This window comes from Oncorhynchus mykiss, chromosome 11, assembly GCF_057628025.1.
Source record: "Oncorhynchus mykiss isolate SJ-2025 chromosome 11, ASM5762802v1, whole genome shotgun sequence".
In the NCBI taxonomy this organism is placed as follows: domain Eukaryota; kingdom Metazoa; phylum Chordata; class Actinopteri; order Salmoniformes; family Salmonidae; genus Oncorhynchus; species Oncorhynchus mykiss.
Genome location: NC_143032.1, coordinates 12,342,062 through 12,363,870, shown reverse-complemented (window position 1 = coordinate 12,363,870; position 21,809 = coordinate 12,342,062). Strand labels below are relative to the sequence as shown.

The 21,809-nt window shown below is 38.9% G+C and overlaps 1 protein-coding gene across 49 annotated transcripts in view; it reads right to left on the bottom strand.

Annotated features, from left to right (window-relative positions):
• The window catches only part of LOC110535277 (aspartyl/asparaginyl beta-hydroxylase), a 51,769-nt gene that overhangs the window by 12,664 nt on the left and 17,296 nt on the right, over positions 1 to 21,809 (bottom strand). For 4 of the 49 annotated variants that reach the window (XM_090189406.1, XM_090189408.1, XM_090189409.1 and 1 more), the window contains exons 3-6: positions 21,526 to 21,573; positions 20,590 to 20,658; positions 19,596 to 19,799; positions 3,139 to 3,207 (exon numbers count right to left, since the gene is read on the bottom strand). In XM_090189406.1, the coding sequence (XP_090045532.1) occupies positions 3,139 to 3,207; positions 19,596 to 19,799; positions 20,590 to 20,658; positions 21,526 to 21,573 (390 nt within the window). Of the gene's footprint in view, positions 1 to 103; positions 146 to 234; positions 262 to 3,138; positions 3,208 to 7,993; positions 8,407 to 17,871; positions 19,448 to 19,595; positions 19,800 to 20,589; positions 20,659 to 21,525; positions 21,574 to 21,809 lie in introns of those variants that run through there. The other 45 variants (XM_036934889.2, XM_090189416.1, XM_036934893.2 and 42 more) reach the window with 24 other exon arrangements.

Sequence of the window (21,809 nt, the reverse complement as noted above, 5' to 3'; positions counted from 1 at the left end):
GGCCGGCACCAACGATGCTACATGGACTGAGGTGAGTGGAGAGAAGAGCACTACAAGCTCTTGACTACCTCTATCATTCACTATTAGTCTGAGTCACACAAACCTTGGATTTCAGATTCCACATCCGTGTTCTGAGATCCATCAACTGTTATGAGTAACGACATTAAAAAGGTCAGTGGATAGGCTAGTGAATGTTACAGTCTGATGGTTAAGACGGAAAGAGAGAAAATATACCATCATCATCCGGAGTGGGGGCAGCATCTGGAAGGAACAGACAGGACATGTATTGCTATTGCAAATGGACAGAAACCAATTATATTCTGTGATTCCATTATTCTGCAATGAAGCACAGCAACAGAGTGAGTGGAATGTATTTTCCTCAAGAGTCACAGTACACATATCTCCCCACTGAAACTGTATGCCAACAGACTGACATGTTGATGGGACTATGCTTAGCTACACATGGAGGAAATGGAACTGCAGTTGACATAAGCCATGATGACAGTATGTAGCAGGTGATAATGATGTTTACATTCGTACCCTGGTGGGATTGGGACAGACCATATTTTATCAAGAGGGGTATTCACCTTCCTCTACCTGGACAGCAGCCTCAGAGAGAGCCTCAAATGAGCCTGCTTTAACCTCCAGTTTCCCTTCAAAAGATTCCTCAGAGGTAGCTCCCGATTTGACTAGAGCTCCCTCAGCATTCGGACTCCCCCCTTCAAGGGCCTGCAGATCCTGTGACGGTGTCGGTGGATGCTGCTCTTCTTCCTCAGTCCTCTCTGTTGTCTGGACAACTTCCTTAACAATGGGCTCGGCTCAAAAGTTGAATTTTACAATCCAAGGACATTCGTTTAGGGCAGGGACTCTTATCCTTATGAAGACATGTTTGTCAAAACACATCTGTCGTAAGTGGGAGTTTTACCCTCTCTTTGAGATACAAACCACAGCTTACATAGATTTTTTGTCCTTCATTTTTAGACGAGTTGGCAGTACTGCATGTCCAGGCAGTGTAGCACGACTCCATCATTTGTCGTTGTAGCTGTATGGGGTTCTGCTGGCCGGAATTCATGCATACGTTTTTTCATTCAAATACCTTCCCTTTGTGACAGTCGCTGACCTAACACCAAAGTCATGCTAGAGAATGTGTACCGGTTGTGGGTCGTTCCACGGGTGCTACAGTGCAAACTCTGCCCATCACATTGAATGAGGATTTCCAACACACCTATACTAGGTGGTGTTTTAAGATGTTTATCTGTGTAACGAAACAATGTAGAATAATAGCGAAGACATCAAAACTATGAAATAATACACATGGAATCATGTAGTAACCAAAAAAAGTGTTAAAGAAATCCAAATATATTTTATATTTGAGATTCTTTAAAGTAGCCACCCTTTGCCTTGATGACAGCTTTGCACACCTGTGGCATTCTCTCAACCAGCTTCATGAGGAAATCACCTGCAATTCACCTCAATTACCTGGTGTGCCTTGTTAAAATGTTAATTTGTGGAATTTCTTTGCTTCTTAATTCATTTGAACCAATCAGTTGTATCGTGACAAGGTAGGGGTGGTATACAAAATATAACCCTATTTGGTAAAAGACCAAGTCCATATTATGGCAAGAACAGCTCAAACAATCAAATCTACTAAAGTAGACCTTAGTGAAATGCTTACTTACGAGTTACTTACTAACCAACAATGCAAAAAAAAAAAAAAAAATACAGATAAGAAAAATAAATAAAAGTAACAAGTAATTAAAGAGCAGCAGTAAAATACCAATAGCAAGACACAACAGTCCATCATTACTTTAAGTCAATCCAGAAACATTTCTTGAACTTTGAAAGTGCAGTCGCAAAAACCATCAAGCACTATGATGAAACTGGCTCTCATGAGGACTGCCACAGGAAAGGAAGATCCAGAGTTACCTCTGCTGCAGAAATTGCAGTCCAAATAAATGCTTCACAGAGTTCATGTAACAAACATCTCAACAACTGTTCAGAGACTGCGTGAAATCAGGCATTCATGGTCAAATTGCTGCAAAGAAACCACTACTAAAGTACAACAATAAGAAGAGCCAAGAAACACGACCAATGGACATTAAACCCGTGGAAATCTATCATTTGGTCTGATGAGTCCAAATTTGCGATTTTTGGTTCCAACCGCCTTGTTTTTGTGAGCTGCAGAGTAGGTGAACGGATGATCTCCCCCGTGTAGTTCCCACCATGAAGCATGGAAGAAGAGGTCTGATGGTGTGGGTGTGCTTTGCTGGTGACATCGTCTGTGATTTATTTAGAATTCAAGGGCACACTTAACCAGCATGGCTACCACATCATTCTACAGCGATGCGCCATCCCATCTGGTTTGCACTTAGTGGAATTATCATTTCCTTTTCAACAGGACATTGACCCAACACACCTCCAGGCTGTGTAAGGGCTATTTGACCAAGGAGAGTGATGAAGGGCTGCATCAGATGACTTGGCCTCCACAATCACCCGCAGCCAACAAGTGCTCCACATGTGGGAACTTCTTAAAAAGACTGTTGGAAAATAATTCCAGGTGAACCTGGTTGAGAGAATGCCAAGAGTGTGCAAAGTTGTCATCAAGACAAAGGGTGGCTACTTTGAAGAATCAAAAACCTTTTTTAAAATTTTGGTTACTACATGATTCCATGTGTGTTATTTCATAGTTTTGATGTCTTTTCTATTATTCTACAATGTAAAAATAAAGGAAACCCCTTCAATGAGTAGGTGTGTCCAAACATGTGACTGGTACTGTAGCCGTAGGACAGGGCAAATACATTTTCTGTTAACAAATAAGCCCAGAGGGCTTCAGTTGAGTGAGAGTTACACCCACTCTAACCTGTCCTCGAAAAAAAATAAATGTAAAAAATCTGGTGAGGATATGTACACAGGCGTCTTTGACATCACAGTATTTTTTTCAATGTAGTATCACATCCTCATTGTCTCTTGGTCAGGCAAGATGGATCAAATCACATTATGCATCTGTGTTTTTTGGGTAAGAAGAGTATGTTTGTGTAAGTAAGATAATACCTTCCTTTATGCAATATGAATGGACACTAAGTTTGGCCCTTGCATGGAATCCTTGAAAAACAATCACTCAAGAAGGTGTGGTCTTACCTGGTTCTTTCACAGCATAATCCTCCTTGGCTTCCCTCAGCAACACAGAAACCGGCCTCTCCTTCAGTCCTGTTAGTTTGGAAATGTTCATGTGGGCATGTGAAACATTAGGTAAAAAAAAGAAGCAGCCATTTCTCACCACAACTATAGAAACCCAATCTCAGCTAGTCTATTTGCAACACAGACAAAACAATAACTATTTCACAAGAGTATCAATTTCAACTGTCAGGAATATGATAGATTTAAATACATTGATGTTACAAGAAGTGAGAATAACCAAAGAATTAGGTATTTTGTAGAGCCCGACCGATATATTGGCTCACCGATATTAAAAATCGGCCTTGTACTGATATATCGCTATCAGCCGATAACCAGTATTCTATAAATAGGATGACAAAAGGGAATCTCGTCTGAACACTTCCGGTCAATCTCATGACATATCATTATTCTCACAATGTAAGAAATCAATATCTGAAGTATAGTTATTAGACAATTGCTCTTTTCGATGCCAATTTATGACAATTCAGTGTAGAAAATGTCACTTTTTATTTCCCCGCAGTAAAAAAAAATGTTTTGTCCCCCTCCCAAAAAATCTTTATCGGAACCAAAAAAAACACATTGATCGGGCTCTGGTCTTTTGAACCATAAGGCCAATAAATGAAAGAATATTTTCTATAAAGATTAAGGGAAATGAAAGTCATCATCAACAATGCACAACTGACTTGGGTTTACAGTTTGACGTAACAGTGCCTGATCCAGCAGGTATGGGAACACTTCCATGGGCCATTAGTCACACAGATAACATCCTGAACTATTAACCCCCTCCCAACTTGATTGGTTATTTTAAAGGGGATCCTTTGACAGTCCTGGCCATGCCCTAAGCAATGTCAACATTGACAGTTTATCAATCACATATCAGGGCTACTGGCAATCTGACCCGAAAAGGGCACTAATGTAAAGAACAAAATATGTACTACATGCTTGAAGATGAAACAGGTTGGGCTACAACATGTTGTATGAAAGTTGCTATAGATAAAGTAGTTATTGCTATTGAAGGAGCACACACCAATTTGAGAACTGATCTGTAATAATCAGAGGCTTTACATTGAGGATACAAGCTTTCCTTATCTGGTTTAATTGCATTTTTGGAACAAAAACTAAGTCAGTAATGATATGATTCAACAAATAACCTGAAATTGGTGTTTCAGCAGTACTACCAGCACCTAATAAGATTTATGCTTCACAAAATTAAGAAAAGGCCTACATATAATTATGAAAATACACCTCAGCTGTTTCAAACACCAAGACACAAAAACAAAGATTCTAAAAAAGGTAGTCTTTTTTTCTGTCATCCAATTTCTAAATAATACCTTTACAGCAATAAAAACACAGTACAGGTAGGATTTACAACTGGTAAATGGCAATAACAGTGCTCTAGAGAGTTGGTAGGTTTTTCCACCCGGAGAGTTTCACCCTCTCACTAAAAAGGCATAATGAAGTATCTACGAAAAAATCTATGTACAGCCTGGTTTCATAAGGCTTTTCACATAATATGCAAAGAGGTGCCCAGGTTTTACTGCAGATACATTTCTCTCTCTAAAGGATCAATCTTATTGTGTAAGATGTCTTATTATCTTACACAAAAAAACCTACAATAGCTAACACAATAAATATTATTTAACTAGCATAAGTGGAAAGCGAAAACTGTTCGCACACAGTTGACAGTTAACAATTGAGTCTATAGCGCTCGTATTTAAGATAGGTGTTTTACAGACATTTCAATTCACTGAGAAACATCTTATACTAACACAAATATCTCTGTTTCGTTTTCAAAATGGAGAAGAAAAAAACATTGCTTCAAGCAAATGATCATACTTAATTTCTCTAGTCTGAAATAGATCTTACTTCCTGTCTCTAGTCTGAGATGATCTTACTTCATGTCTCTAGTCTGAGATGATCATACTTCATGTCTCTAGTCTGAGATGATCATACTTCATGTCTCTAGTCTGAGATGATCATACTTCATGTCTCTAGTCTGAGATGATCTTACTTCATGTCTCTAGTCTGAGATGATCATACTTCATGTCTCTAGTCTGAGATGATCATACTTCATGTCTCTAGTCTGAGATGATCTTACTTCATGTCTCTAGTCTGAGATGATCTTACTTCATGTCTCTAGTCTGAGATGATCATACTTCATGTCTCTAGTCTGAGATGATCATACTTCATGTCTCTAGTCTGAGATGATCTTACTTCATGTCTCTAGTCTGAGATGATCATACTTCATGTCTCTAGTCTGAGATGATCATACTTCATGTCTCTAGTCTGAGATTATCATACTTCATGTCTCTAGTCTGAGATGATCATACTTCATGTCTCTAGTCTGAGATGATCTTACTTCATGTCTCTAGTCTGAGATGATCATACTTCATGTCTCTAGTCTGAGATGATCATACTTCATGTCTCTAGTCTGAGATGATCTTACTTCATGTCTCTAGTCTGAGATGATCATACTTCATGTCTCTAGTTTTAGATGATCATACTTCATGTCTCTAGTCTGAGATGATCTTACTTCATGTCTCTAGTCTGAGATGATCATACTTCATGTCTCTAGTTTGAGATGATCATACTTCATGTCTCTAGTCTGAGATGATCATACTTCATGTCTCTAGTTTGAGATGATCTTACTTCATGTCTCTAGTCTGAGATGATCTTACTTCATGTCTCTAGTCTGAGATGATCATACTTCATGTCTCTAGTTTGAGATGATCTTACTTCATGTCTCTAGTCTGAGATGATCATACTTCATGTCTCTAGTTTGAGATGATCATACTTCATGTCTCTAGTCTGAGATGATCATACTTCATGTCGTCAGAAATGTTTTTTTTTCTGTCATCTTTTGACATTATGACATTACCACTTTTATGTTAGAAAATGGTTAGGATGATGTAAATGTTTGTAACAAAGTAAAGAATACACGTTAGTCGTTGCTCTTATATTGCATTGTAACTAGTTTTAAAGTAGTGTACGCACTATCAGTGATTTGCAGGGTACAAAAAGTCCACAAATGAAAGAAAGACAGACACCCACACACTAATGAATGCTTGGCCTGAATGTGATTGAGTTCAGCACCATCAATTATATTTGCTCAATTCAAAATCAATTCCTAGCCCCTCCTTAGACACATGTGTAGATTTGAAGGGGTGGCATAGGTGTAAGCAATATGGCGGAACACCCATCCAGCCAATCAGAAGAAAAGATGAAGCAAACACTGCATTGCATATACCTTTCTGATCCCTTCAGTTTCTGCCTTTTCTTTGAATACACGTTCTTTTTCAACTCTGTCCTTCCCTGCCTTCTCAGTGGTTAACTGTTCCATCTCGACCTTGGTTTGACTAGGCGCTCATTCTCTAACCACTCTTGATCTTTAGCAGCCATCTCTTTGGCTTGTTGCTCCTTCACTGCCCTCTCTTTGACTACTATCTCCTTTTCAGATTTTTCTTTGGCTACCCATTCTCTCTCCATCCTCTCCTTTTCCTTGTGGCCCGTTCCATCTCAATCATCTCCTTTTCTGCTCCCTCTTTCTCTAGTCTTTCCTTTTCTGCCTTCTCTTTGGTTGATCGCTCCTTTTCCAGTCTTTCTCTATTCTTTCCAGCTCTGCCTTCTCCTTTGCTATCCTCTCTCTGCCTTTTTCTTCTCCAATTTCTCCTTATGTGCCTTCTCAGCTTCCCTCGGTTTTTCCAGCCTCTCTTTTTCTACTCTCTCCTTCTCCTCTGCTTCCCCTATTCTATCTTTCTCTGCTTGCTCATGTGCTCTCCTTTCATGTGCTCTCATTTCCTCTTTTTCCTTCTAAAATTGAGCCTCTAGCATTTCCTGGGCTTTTTGTGCCGCCTCCTGCCTCCTAAGCTCCAGAGCATTGACAAATTGTCTCTCATCCTCCTCTTTGGTCAGAATGCTCCTCACTTCAGCCAGAGCCATTGCGGCAATTTTTTTGGCTTCAATCTTCTCCTGGATCATCCTCAACTGTTCCCTTAATGCAGCCTTTAATTTCCTCCCAAGTTCAATAGTTGGGTGCTCTGGGGGTTGGAAACTTGTTATAAAGGGCAGTATTGTTAACACCCCTTCAATTTTCCACTACCAATGGCACATGCTAGGAGGTTTTATTGTGTTTTGTTTAGGGCTGTCAAACGACAAAACTAAAAAAATTAAGTTCATTGCAGGATTTGTTGGAATTAAATCACAAATTCGGAATTTGCACAAATTAAGCTGTAACGCAAGTTTGTTTTTTATAAAAAGCATTACAAGAATAATGCCAAATTTAACGCCATGTTCATTTTCAAAACCTCATATTTGTAAAAAATAAATTAATGTTTATAAATCCGCCCCAAAAATTTGACAGTGTCCAAGGGCAAGCTGGAAAGTGAAAAATGGCTATATTATGAAAATGTATGAACACGAAAATGTGCTTTTTGGTTAAAGGGTTAGGTATAAGGTTAGCAGTATGGTTAAGGTTTGATTACCTCGCCTCTGTTTGGATGGGCCTGGAGAAATGTAAGCACCCTCAAATTCATAGACAGAGCTATGGATGCAAGGACTGACCATCCATGATATTAAAAGCTGATATTAAAACAGGGAAAGTTAAACAATGCCTGGAGTGCATCTTTAAAGCTAGAATCCTTAGTTGAAACATTCAAATTTATCACAATTCCAGTGGGTCAGAAGTTTACATACACTAAGGTGACTGTGCCTTTAACCAGCTTGAAAAATTCCAGAAAATGATGTCATGGCTTTAGAAGCTTCTGACAGGCTAATAGGCATAATTTTAGTGTACCTGTGGATGTAATTCAAGGCCTACCTTCAAACTCAGTGCCTCTTTGCTTGACATCATGGGAAAATCAAAATAAATCAGCCAAGACCTCAGAATCTTTTTTTGTAGAGCTCCACAAGTCTGGTTCATCCTTGGGAGCAATTTCCAAATGCCTGAAAGGTACCACATTCATCTGTACAAACAATAGTACGCAACAAAAAAAACACCATGGGACCACGCAGCCGTCATACCACTCAGGAAGGAGACGTTTGTTTTTAGTCCTTCCTCTATTTCTGATGTCCATCCAGTTTGATTTCTATTTGTAACTGTGCTATTTCACAACATTTCTGAACCTATATACATTTTACAAACACTGTTTGTTTTTACATTGGTTATCTTGTAATTAGTCCCACCCTTCAGCTCCATTCAACCCCTCAGCTATCTCTTAACACCATCCATTTGCCATATATTTTTCAACTGTGCTTTGATGCTTCAAAATGTCTGAACCTTTCTATTCTCATAGATTCTACAGATAAAGATAAATAATAATTATTAATTGATTGACTATGACTTTTCAAAATCACCCAGTACTGCCACCTGCAGCGTTAGTTCTAGGTAAATGTTGCAATTCTTCAGCCATTCCTGGACCTGTGACCAAAAATGAGCTACATATGGACAATACCAAAATAAATCGAATTACTCTGCCTCCTCACAGCAAAATCTGCAGCGCTGGGAAGAGATATATAGTCATTAAGTCGACCGATTATGATTTTTCAACGCCGATACCGATTATTGGAGGACCAAAAAAGCCGATACCGATTAAATCGGCCGATTTAATTTTTAAAAATTTGTAATAATGACAATTACAACAATACTGAATGAATACTTATTTTAACTTAATATAATACATCAATAAAATCAATTTAGCCTCGAGTAAATAATGAAACATGTTCAATTTGGTTTAAATAATGCAAAAACAAAGTGTTGGAGAAGAAAGTAAAAGTGCAATATGTGGTATGTAAGAAAGCTAACGTTTCAGTTCCTTGCTCAGAACATGAGAACATATGAAAGCTGGTGGTTCCTTTTACCATGAGTCTTCAATATTCCAAGGTAAGAAGTTTTAAGTTGTAGTTATAGGAATTATAGAACTATTTCCCTCTATACCATTTGTATTTCATTAACCTTTGACTATTGGATGTTCTTATAGGCACTTTAGTATTGCCAGTGTAACAGTATAGCTTCCGTCCCTCTCCTCGCTCGAACCAGCAACACAACGACAGCCACCATTGAAGCAGCGTTACCCCTGCAGAGCAAGGGGAACAACTACTAGAAGGCTCAGAGCGAGTGACGTTTGAAACGCTATTAGCGCGCGCTAACTAGCTAGCCATTTCACTTTGGTAACACCAGCCTCATCTCGGGAGTTGATAGGCTTGATCATAAACAGCGCAATGCTTGACGCACAACGAAGAGCTGCTGGCAAAACGCACGAAAGTGCTGTTTGAATGAATGTTTACGTGCCTGCTTCTGCCTACCACCGCTCAGTCAGATACTTGTATGCGCAGGACACGCTAGATGATTTACTTTACGGTCCATAGAGGTATTTAAAACCGTATTAAAATCCCCCACCATAATAATAAAGTATAGTGTTGCTTGTAGAGTTGGTAAATTCCTATATATACTTATAAGAAGCTTGGATCATCATTATTTGGACCATATAGGTTAATAAGCCATATCGGTTTATTGACCAATAACATATTTAAAATAATCCATCTACCTTGATGATCTGTTCGGACAATTTGCACATTTGGATTTAAATTACTCTCAATTAATATCATCACCCCTTTTGAATTTCTTTGCCCATGGGAGAAATATATTTCGTACCACAGTTCTTTTTCCACAAAACTTCATCTAAAATTGTTGAATGGGTTTCCTGTAAACAATAGATATATTCCTTCTCTTTTAGCCAGGTAAATACTGATCGTCTTTTCTTATTATCTGCTAAGACATTGCAATTACAACTGGCTATACTTATCTCACCACTTACCATAATGAGACACAGGTTTCAATTATATTTATCAAAATATATGGTTTGTAAAAGTACCATTAAAAAAGTAATGATGATGATTGAGTGTCTGTATAGCTGTACCATGATATTTGCAATGCTATTAAGTAAACCTCCAAATTGGTACCTACTATTACACCCGCTAAAAGCCCTCCTCATCCCGAGTTGGGTTGTCATGCCAATTTCCGACAGACCACCCCCAAACCCCTGGGTCCCATAACCACGGAGAGACCGGGAACCATTCTTCGAAAAGAACACACAATGCCACCCACAGAACAGAAGCAGATCAACCGCCAAATCCAGGCTTTTAACCATTATTTTATCTTTAACCTCTTATGGCTGCGATCCCCGTACAGGGAGTGACTAACTAAAAATGCAATGTCGTAACATTAAACATTCTTGAAAATGCAAGTGTCTCACATCCTTCAAAAGATTAGAATCTTGGTAATCAAACTACGTTTTCCGATTTAAAATAGCTATTACAGAGAACAAATGCCATGCTTTTGTTTGAGAAGAGCGATCAACATTTTCCACCATGACAGTTGACACATTCACATCTGAAGGTAAAATTAAGACTTACATTCTGATATCTTGCTCTTATTTCTCTTCCTGAGGGTCCCAGTGATTAAATGAAGTGCCGTTTTCTTTGATAAAATCCATTTTTATAGCCTAAAACGAAACATTTTGTAAACCGTTTGTGTCGTGAATTCCATCTCTATCAACTTTTGACGGAGCATTCAACGTAATTACACACACTAAACAATAATTTATCTAGTCATAGTTGGTTTCATTGCAATCCTCTGGATGTTTGCAACACAACCAAACTTGATTGTTTTTTTGCGGGGACTATTGACCGAAGTGAACTGATTTGAAGACAACGAGCAAAGACCTCATTGCGCACCAATAATATTAGCGAAGCTTCGTTGATTGACTGTATTTATGCCCAATGACCACTGATCTTCTTGAAATCTAGCTGGGTAGATAGCCAATGAGCTGAGGTAAACGCCAGTATGTGATGGTTATGGGTTGGACCACCATCCCTTGTTTGTAAACGCATGCGTAACGAACTTGCTTCTCGCCATTGACCATCAGACTAGTTGCAGTCACGCTGTTACGCACAGCAGTGTTTTGGATAGTATTTTGGAAGCAGTATTTTGGAAAGTATTTTTTCAACGATTTCATTGAAGATATCATGGTAAATAAATCAGGAAAAGCAAAGTCCAAGTATACAGATTTGCACTAGATTATAGAAGAGATTGATTGGGAAAGTGAGACAGATTTTTTTGTTTGAGGAATCTTTGAGTGAACAGTTATAATTCAAACATTGAAGAGCTGTTTCTGCAAGGACAGGGCGTACTTCTGGACTGGTAAGTGCTAATGCCGTTTTATGAAGAATTTTTTTTAATTATATATATATATATATATACATATATATATATATACATATATATATACATATATATATATATATATATATACATATATATACATACACACACACACACACACAGTGGGGCAAAAAAGTATTTAGTCAGCCACCAATTGTGCAAGCTCTCCCACTTAAAAAGATGAGAGGCCTGTAATTTTCATCATAGGTACACTTAAACTATGACAGACAAAATGAGGAAAAAAAATATCCAGAAAATCACATTGTAGGATTTTTAATGAATTTATTGTGGAAAATAAGTATTTGGTCAATAACAAAAGTTTCTCAATACTTTGTTATATACCCTTTGTTGGCAATGACAGAGGTCAAACGTTTTCTATAAGTTTCCACCCCCATGCTGTTTCCACCCCCACGGATCAGTCGTCCTGGTCCCTTTGCAGAAAAACAGCCCCACCCCCATGCTTCACAGTAGGTATGGTGTTCTTTGGATGCAACTCAGCATTCTTTGTCCTCCAAACACAACGAGTTGAGTTTTTACCAAAAAGTTATATTTTGGTTTCATCTGACCATATGACATTCTCCCAATCTTCTTCTGGATCATCCAAATGCTCTCTAGCAAACTTCAGACGGGCTTGGACATGTACTGGCTTAAGCCTCTCATCTTTTTAAGTTGGACAACTTGCACAATTGGTGGCTAACTAAATACTTTTTTGCCCATCTGTATATACACTGCTCAAAAAAATAAAGGGAACACTAAAATAACACATCCTAGATCTGAATGAATGAAATATTCTTATTAAATATTTTTTCTTTACATAGTTGAATGTGCTGGTACAAGCTTGCTTGTTTTTGTAATATTTGTCGATACATTTGTCTAGTCATATGATTTGTTTTGTTATCCAGATTGAAGTTTATTATCCACCAGATTGTGTAGTGCTAATATTTAGTCTAACTTACCGACATTGAATATTAAGTTCTAATCTTGAGGTGGTCTAAACAGCTGTGTTCAGTCTGCCATCTTGAAGACTTCAAGTTAGTTGGTCAATTCAAAAGGAACACTATTCCCGAGGAAAAACAATACTGCGTGGATGCTTTGGAGTCGTTGGGAAAAAATATTTTGGGTATTGAGTAGACTGATCCCCCCATTTCATTGATCCCAAATCCATATGTAAAGCTTTACAGTGCAATATGTATGTCAATACACACAATAGGCTGACTGGGAAGGTGATTTCACACAGTCACAGTGCCGTGATAAGAGCTACAATGCTAATATTTACGTAAACTCTAAACAGTTGTGTTCTGTGGGTTCACGGAGTAGACTGATACCCCATTTCATTGCCTCACATTCCAACCTTGTTTAACATTATCTAGTCTAAATATGGCATGATTCCAACAATTGTAACCTCCTGCATCACTTTCAAAAGAGGTACTTTTATTTTGAAGACAACCCGCAAATTCCACTATTGTGCCTAATCCTTATTGTGGCTAGCTTCACAACACATAACCTGGTACGGTCATTTGTCACTAGCCAGATGAAGCTAGCTGGCTGCTTATGACGTTAGCTCTGGGCAACAAGGTGAAGTTCAATAGGTGAACAACAAGAGGCTACCTAGCTAATACTTACTCAAGGATTCCTAAATCATTGCAAAGAATAATGAAAATGACTGCAGTTTCTACTGGTCATTGTTTTCAGGCTGGTTGCATAGGTGCTAGCTAGGTACCAAGCTAAAAGCTAGCTACCCCAGAAGTTTCAGTCAAACAAGTAATGATTTATTACCAACGCTGTATTGGAAGCACATCGTTCGTGGCCAGTGTTTACAGACTTTGTACAGCTTTGACAGTGCTACTGATAGTAGTGGTGACGCTTGGCTTGCAAATACAGAACACACAACATTCTATAATAGAACTGTGTTATTTGACGTTTAATCTTTTTTGACACGCAAAGACCCAAATGGCGTTCCATCGTATGTTGTGAAGCGAATAGCAGTGACGCTATTACTGGGTTACTCCAGTAGGGCAACATTTGTACCTGTGCTCGATCAGTCGGTAAAAACCAACATCACCCAAAACAGAGAACGTTTGACTGTCAAGGGCAATGAATTCCATTATCTTGGTGTTAATGGATTTCGACTTTAAGTTGTCTCGCTGAAATTTGATTACTCTTTCAAATGACTGCTCAACTTGTTGACTGTTCGATCCACACAGCAGACATTGTGGGCTAGGTTAGGAATGCTGTGTTGCACGTGCAACGCAACATTTTACGTGGGGTCATTACATCATGTACCTACGTTATATTGGTATGCACGTCAGCTTTGACATGTTGGCATTTTTAGCTAATATCGGCCGATTCCGATATGTTCACCGATATATCGTGCATCCCTACTCACAACCATTAAAATAAGTAGGCTACCTTTTGGATTTTCTGTTTTTGGAACAAGAACCTCAAATCTTCTCCGCTGACATTTTTTCAGAGGACAAATAGAAAGAAAGGCTAACTTCTCTAGGGTAGGGGGCAGCATTTGTAATTTTGGATGAAAAGCGTGCCCAAATTAAACTTCTACTCAGGCCCAGAAGATAGGATGTGCATTTAATTGGTAGATTTGGATAGAAGACTAAAGTTTCCAAAACTGTTCAAATAGTGTTGTAGTTTTCTATTCAATGCCATTACAGTATCCATTGACTTAGGACTCAAATTGCAGTTCCTATGCCTTCCACTAGATGTCAACAGTCTTTAGAAATTGTTTCAGGCTTGTATTCTGACAAATGAGAGTGTAAGAGCAGTCTGAATGAGTGGACCCTGACATGTCACAGAGCTTTTTCATGTGCGCGACCGAGAGAGTGCCTTTCTTGTTTACCTTTTATATTGACAACGTTATTGTCCGGTTGAAATATTATTGATTATTTCGTATGGCATGCTTCTATTAACTTTTTTTTTTGTCTGCCTGTTGTGACTCCGTTTGAGCCTGTGGATTACTGAAGAAAACGACCAAAACTGAGGTTTTTGGAGAAAAAAAAAGACTTTATCGAACAAAAAGGAACATTTATCAAATAAATGAATGTCTTCTGAGTGCAACCATATGAAGATCATCAAAGTAATTAATTTTCTCTCTATTTCTGACTTGTGTAACTCTTTTACTTGGCTGGTTACTGTTTGTAATGATTTGTCTGCTGGACTATGTTCTCAAATAATTGTAAGGTATGCTTTCACCGTAAAGCATTTTTTTAATCTGAGACCGTGGTTGGATTCACAAGAAGTTCATCTTTAAACCTATGTAAAATAGTTATATCTTTTCTGAATTTTTATCATGAGTATTTCTGTATTTGAATTTGGCACTCTGCAATCTCACTGGATGTTGGCCAGGTGGGACGCTAGCGTACCACATACCCATTGAGGGGTTAATAAGCATGTGTTAAATCAAGAAGAATTGATCATGCTATTCCAGAGTACATCACTGCAAAGTCAACCTCAGTTTCTGAAAACAACTAAGTTAATCAAATGCGCTGCCAATTTCATTGTCCTTCATGAGACACAAATGTAACCAAACTATATCTATCTATATACACACACACACACGGTGCCTTCGGAAAGTATTCAGGCCCCTTGACCTTTTCACATTTTGTTACGTTAGTCTCATACATTTTTTATTGAATACAAAGAAAATCCTCAGCAATCTGCACACAATACCCCATAATGACAAAGCGAAAACAGGTTTTTAGAAATATACAAAAAGGACAAATACCTATTTACATATGTATTCAGACCCTTTGCTATGGGACTTGAAATTGAGATCAGGTGCATCCAGTTTCCATTGATTATCCTTGACATGTTTCCACAACTTGGAGTGTTAAATTCAATTGATTGGACATGATTTGGAAAAGCACACACCTGTCTGTATAAAAAGGTCCCAAAGTTGACAGTGCATGTGCAAAACCAATAAGGTCAAAGGAATAGTCTGTAGAACTCCGAGAAGGGATTGTGTCAAGGCACAGATCTGGAGAAGTGTACCAAAAAATGTCTGCAGCATTGAAGGTCCCCCCATCATTCTTAAATGGAAAAAGTTTGGGACCACCAAGACTCTTCCTAGAGCTTGCCACCCGCCCAAACTGAGCAATCAGGGGAGAAGGTCCTCGGTCTGGGACCAGATGGTCACTCTGACAGAGCTCTAGTTCCTCTGTGGAGATGGGGGAACCTTCCAGAAGGACAACCATCTCTACAGCACTCCACGAGTGCTGAGATACTGTTGTGAAGAAGTTTAAAGCCGGATTTGGATACAAAAATATTTCCCAAGCTTTAAACATCCCAAGGAGCACTGTGCAAGCGATAATATTGAAATGGAAGGAGTATCAGACCACTGCAAATCTACCAAGACCTGGCCCTCCATCTAAGCTTTCAGCTCATACAAGGAGAAGACTGATCAGAGATGCAGCCAAGAGGCCCATGATCACTCTGGATGAACTGCAGAGATCTACAGCTGAAGTGGGAGACTCTGTCCATAGGACAACAATCAGTCGTATATTGCACAAATCTGGCCTTTATGGAAGAGTGGGAAGAAAGCCATTTCTTAAAGATATCCATAAAAAGTGTTGTTTAAAGTTTGCCACAAGCCACCTGGGAGACACACCAAACATGTGGAAGAAGGTGCTCTGGTCAGATGAAACCAAAATTGAACTTTTTGGCAACAATGCAAAATGTTATGTTTGGCGTAAAAGCAACACAGCTGAACACACCATCCCCACTGTCAAACATGGTGGTGGCAGCATCATGGTTTGGGCCTGCTTTTCTTCAGCAGGGACAGGGAAGATGGTTAAAATTGATGGGAAGATGGATGGAGCCAAATACAGGACCATTCTGGAAGAAAACCTGATGGAGTCTGCAAAAGACCTGAGACTGGGACGGAGATTTGTCTTCCAACAAGACAATGATCCAAAACATAAAGCAAAATTTACAATGGAATGGTTCAAAAATAAACATATCCAGGTGTTAGAATTGCCAAGTCAAAGTCCAGACCTGAATCCAATCGAGAATCTGTGGAAAGAACTGAAAACTGCTGTTCACAAATGCTCTCCATCCAACCTCACTGAGCTCGAGCTGTTTTGCAAGGAGGAATGGGAAAAAAATTCAGTCTCTCGATGTGCAAAACTGATAGAGACATACCCCAAGTGACTTACAGCTGTAATCGCAGCAAAAGGTGGCGCTACAAAGTATTAACTTAAGGGGGCTGAATAATTTTGCACGCCCAATTTTTCAGTTTTTGATTTGTTAAAAAAGTTTGAAATATCCAATAAATGTCGTTCCACTTCATGATTGTGTCCCACTTGTTGTTGATTCTTCACAAAAAAAAAACAGTTTTATATCTTTATGTTTGAAGCCTGAAATGTGGCAAAAGGTCGCAAAGTTCAAGGGGGCCGAATACTTTCGCAAGGCACTGTATGTAAATGTGATATTTCCATTTGTAAAAAAATTATAAAATTAGCAAACATTTCTAAAAACCTGTTTCTGCTTTGTCATTATGAGTTATCATGTGTAGATTGATGAGGGGGAAAAAAAAACAATTTAATCAATTTTAGTGTAAGGTTGTAACGTAACAAAATATGGAAAAATTCAAGGGGTCTGAAAACTTTCCGAATGCACTACTGAGATGCCATTGTGCCTTGCAAAAGCCTGCAGGAGCTGCAGTTTGTCTTACATCATACACATTCACAGTCTAACCACAAAACAGAGAGGATTTAGGCTCGAAACATAAATTGGGCAGGATTGTAGAGGAGTAGATTGTCTACCGCTGGATGAAGAAAACAGATGAACAGTCTCATTTAAAATTGAACAGTTAAAAATAATCCAGCCTCTCTACTTGCACAACTTGAGTCCGAACTAAGGTCTTCGTTGGCTACACACTAGCTAAAACTCCTAATTTCTCTCTCGCTCTTCAAAATGAGAGGCAACAGTGTAACACAAGCTAATTAAACCACAGTTTTGACTGAGGTGTTGCATGTGGTTTTGTCTACTATAATTTGCTTCCAGGTCAAAACACCACATGATTGATACAATACAAGTTTTCTACCTCTGATCCCTGACTGCTGAACAGTCTGTCAAAAGGTGTTTTCAAAATCCCTGGCAGACACGCAAACAGAGCCAAGGGTCACAGTCCAGAGAAGGTTGATTCTCACACAAAGTGTCCATGTCATGCCCACCAGAAATGGTCTTAAAACACACACGCACAAACAAACAGGACAATTTTATTCCCAAAGGAGAACAAAATCATTCTGGACAATAAACAACACTGGGAACGATACCTTTTGGTTTGGACTTTTTTCTTGTCCTCTAATTATGTCAAATGAAAGAAGAACCATTAGCTACAGTGACACATTTCAACATGGTGTGTTCTTTTTTTTAAAGGACGCAGGGTCATGAGAGAGTTGAGCAACAAACAGAAAATGTTGGCCAATGACAACACGCACAGACCAACCAGGAGGAAGTACCTTTTTTCAGCCTTTCCATTTTGGGAGCAGGAACTTTGATCTCTTTTTCATCTAACATACAAACAAAACCAAAAAAGAAATTAGAGACAGCATGGACCATGTCGGAGGGGACTGTACGTGCCAATTCCAAAGTGTGCGTCATAGCGCCAATTTGACACGATCGCTCAATCAATATCAAACAGAAACCAGTCACTTATTCCTATCCTGTACAAAATGCATAAAATACTTAATCGATGCCCATAACCGTTGACAGTGCCCATGCTTGTAGACAGACACTAAATATAAGAGTTCAATCAACATATTTATTCCATAGACAGACGTTCAAACTACCTCACAACATAAAATATCTGAACACTGCATTTTGTTTATGTCAAGATATTAATAGGCTAGGGCAACATCTTGCAATATGCCTACTTAAAAATGGCCTAAACGGTTGTCCCTCCAGTCTGAAACAGAAATACACCCCTCTTAGTCACCATGACCTTTGGTAAATAAAACTGAAAACAGTCCGAAACCCCTCAGTAAATACTTAGCCCATGGCCACAAGTCAACGTGGACGACATTCCCAAACTCTGGGGTTCATGCTGACCTTTATGGGTCTGTTTAGCAAGAGATGGGTGAAGTTCAGGAACTTCTCTTCAATCCAATAACAGCATGGTGGCATATTAGCAGTTAAAAGTTTAACAAACATAAGTACCAAAACATTAGTTGCACATTCAGAGAATAGGCCCCGCTCAAGTGGTCATTCACATTGCATCATTCCAACAACACACTCAGTGTTAGCACTTCCAATATGTAAGCCTAATAACATCGAGTCATAGGAATTTAAGAAAATCAGTCTTCCTTGACCTACTGCTGGGTAAAGAGGCGACTTCTAGACTTAGTCTTAGGACAGACAATGCAAATAGATACAGCACGTTTTGAATTAAGTTTACATTACTACATTATTACAGTACAACAAGCTAACTAAACAAAGTTGATCAACGCTGACGTCCTCTAACGTTGCTTTGCTTAATAAAAAGCTACATGACATCATTTTTTTCGAATTAAACTAGGAGTCACCTGAACTGCAACATCCAACGTTATCAGAAGCCTGAACAGTGTTATGTAGATGGTGAGTGAATGGTTATATAGATAGAAGAAATGGACATTACAGTAAAAGGAATTACTGTAAGGCTTAAGAGTAAAGATTAAGTGATTATTTACATTAAAAAAATGAATTACAACTAAATGCGAAACACAGTTTAACTTGGAAAAATGAAAAGATTAGAATAGCAAAGGATTCATTCAGGTCAGAAAACAGATGAGCAAAGAATTAGTGCATCACAATGACGGTGAGAAGTACAGATTGCAGAATCTTAGAAAAAGTACAAAGCATAGTCCCAAAAATCCAGGTCAATATTCCCAATGGCAAGCACCACTGCAGCAAGGCCAAAGTCGACTAGGACAAAAACATAATATCCTTATTTCAGACACTCTTTTCACAGAGTCCTTCATTTGACAGGATCAGCGCCAGATTCAACTTCCTCCAGTTAAAGATGAGGGGGGGAGGGGGGGGGGGGGGTGAGGTGACCTTTGGGTGACCTTAGACCTCACCCAGTAGACTACTCTCCTTCTGCTCCTCATGGATGGCAGGCTAATAGGCGAATGCTCAGGAGCGTTTGGCTATTGATCCTGTAGGTCTAATATAACGCCCTGAACCCCACCGTCATTCTGGGACGTACCAGCATCACCCTCCTCCTCCTCCTCCTCTGCTGTCTGACTCTCTGGAATCTCTGGATCCTTCTCTACGGGAGGAGTGATCACATCATAGAGAAACGTGAAGAAGCCGTAAAACCAATCAGAGCCTTCCTCGGCTAAAATACCGAAGATTTCCTCTAGGGAATCTGCGTTTTCATTAGTAATTTCACCGCCATCTTTGGTCAAGCCTGACGAGAGAAAGAGGAGAAAAACAAGGAGGAGAGAAGAGGAGCGAGAGGATAGAGGATGGAGAGAGAGGGAAGAGAAATGAATAAAGTGGATGGTAATGCAGGAAAGAGAGAGGCGTATAAGTCGAATAGAAGAGCGGCAAGAAAATACCCCCCTTTAATAGTTGTGTAGCGCTCTTGAAAGTGTTGAATAATGAAATGTCGTTGCCAGCTATGTTCAGGGATTGTGGTCGGTAAGGTAGAGTCTTTTGTTCTGGTCTTTGATTTTTTTTAGTCTTTATTAGTGCCTTTATTTATTAGGATACACAGGACAAGAGCTATTAGGCTAGGCATTGTGGGAAATGAGAAGTGTCAGTAATAAAGCAGTATTTTAGATACTGTACATGCGGCAGGTGACCAACGTTACAACAACCATAAGCAATATTGTTGGTTTTCAGCACAAATGCACAACAGAAATGTAGACTGTCGAAGTTAAATAACGCTGTGTAGATGCAGCCACAGGACTTCAAAGCTCTTTTGAGCCGTATACTAAATTAAATAGCTACTGCTGAACTACTCTGTGCAGGAGTACTTACATGGAACTATTTGTTTAACAAAGACTTTTGTTAATTAAACAAAGACTGGCAGTTTTTAAAGCCACCCACTTGAGTTTTTCCCCATTGAAGTAAGCTCTAAGTAAGCGGTTAAGTTCATGGCACTGGTACTCAAACACAAGAAAACCAAGTCAGTCATGCATGAGTAACATGTTAGAGGTCACAAAAAGGTCATTATTAGAAGAAAATGCACTTGCCGAGTAGTACTTTGGCGTCCTCCACATCGAAGTCGCCGTCGCCGTCTGCGTCATACGCTGAAAGTTTACCTGCAAAAAGGGAATAGTCTTAAAGTCATATCATAAACAATGTTCATAGTACAGTCCTTTCCACAAATGAGCCTGTTCTTGGCCTTTCCATCAAAATCATTGTGTGTGTGTGTGTGTGTGGGGGGGGGGGGGGGGGACTAGGGGACATACACTTCCTCTGTAATTACAGACAGTTAATAGGTCATTGGGATTCTTTAAATGTGACTCTCCTGATTTTAGTGATACTTCACTACTTGCCAATGACGTCATACTACGGTGTTCAGAGTGGAACCATATCATATCTACAGCTCAGCTCTGAATTCCTTCTGTATTTCTGAGAGGGAAGTTGTGGTCATGGTCATACTGCAGCAGTAATATATATATATATATATGTATATGAAGCGGCAAGCACTCGACTAGCCCTAGGCCTACCACAGCCGAATACAGGCAGCTTGATGTAGCCAACAAGTACAGCCCCTGGATAGGACGCTAGTGGGTCACAGGGCCTTGATGAAATGAAGCTATACCTTCAATCCAAAGAATTTGCTTATTCAAAATCAGATATGAGAAGAAAAAAATGTTGTATGAGTCAAACGCCTAATAAATAAAAGGGACTAGTAAAAACAAACCAATCAAAAGACCAGGAAAAGAAACATCAACAAGCCATGCAACATACATGCCATTTAGCAGACACGTTAATCTAAACGATTTAGTCATGCGTGCATTACATTTTCGTATGGGTGGTCCCAGAGGGAACACCAGTAAGACAATTATGTTGTACTGCATATTGTTAAATCATTATTTTTTAGGCATACTATAATGTAATCTATTCAAAACTAATAACAGATAGAATTGAAGATTGGTGATACATGCAAGTAAAGACCATACCTTGTAAAACCTCTGAAAAGTTAAAACGGAATTCCTTTGCTCTCTCTGCTTTGCAAGATTAAAAGACACACAGGAGCAGTTTGTTTATAGGGACATCATCAATATCAAAAGTTAATGAAACAGTAACAGTGTCAGTATTACTTCATGTTACACATTAAATTGGGTACTAAAATGTAATTTAAAAAAACAATTTTTACAAAACCCTCTTACTAATTTCAATCGGAATTCCTCTTTCCCCCTTAAAATTTTCTTCATAAAGTCATGGCCTTCTGTCAGAAACGGAT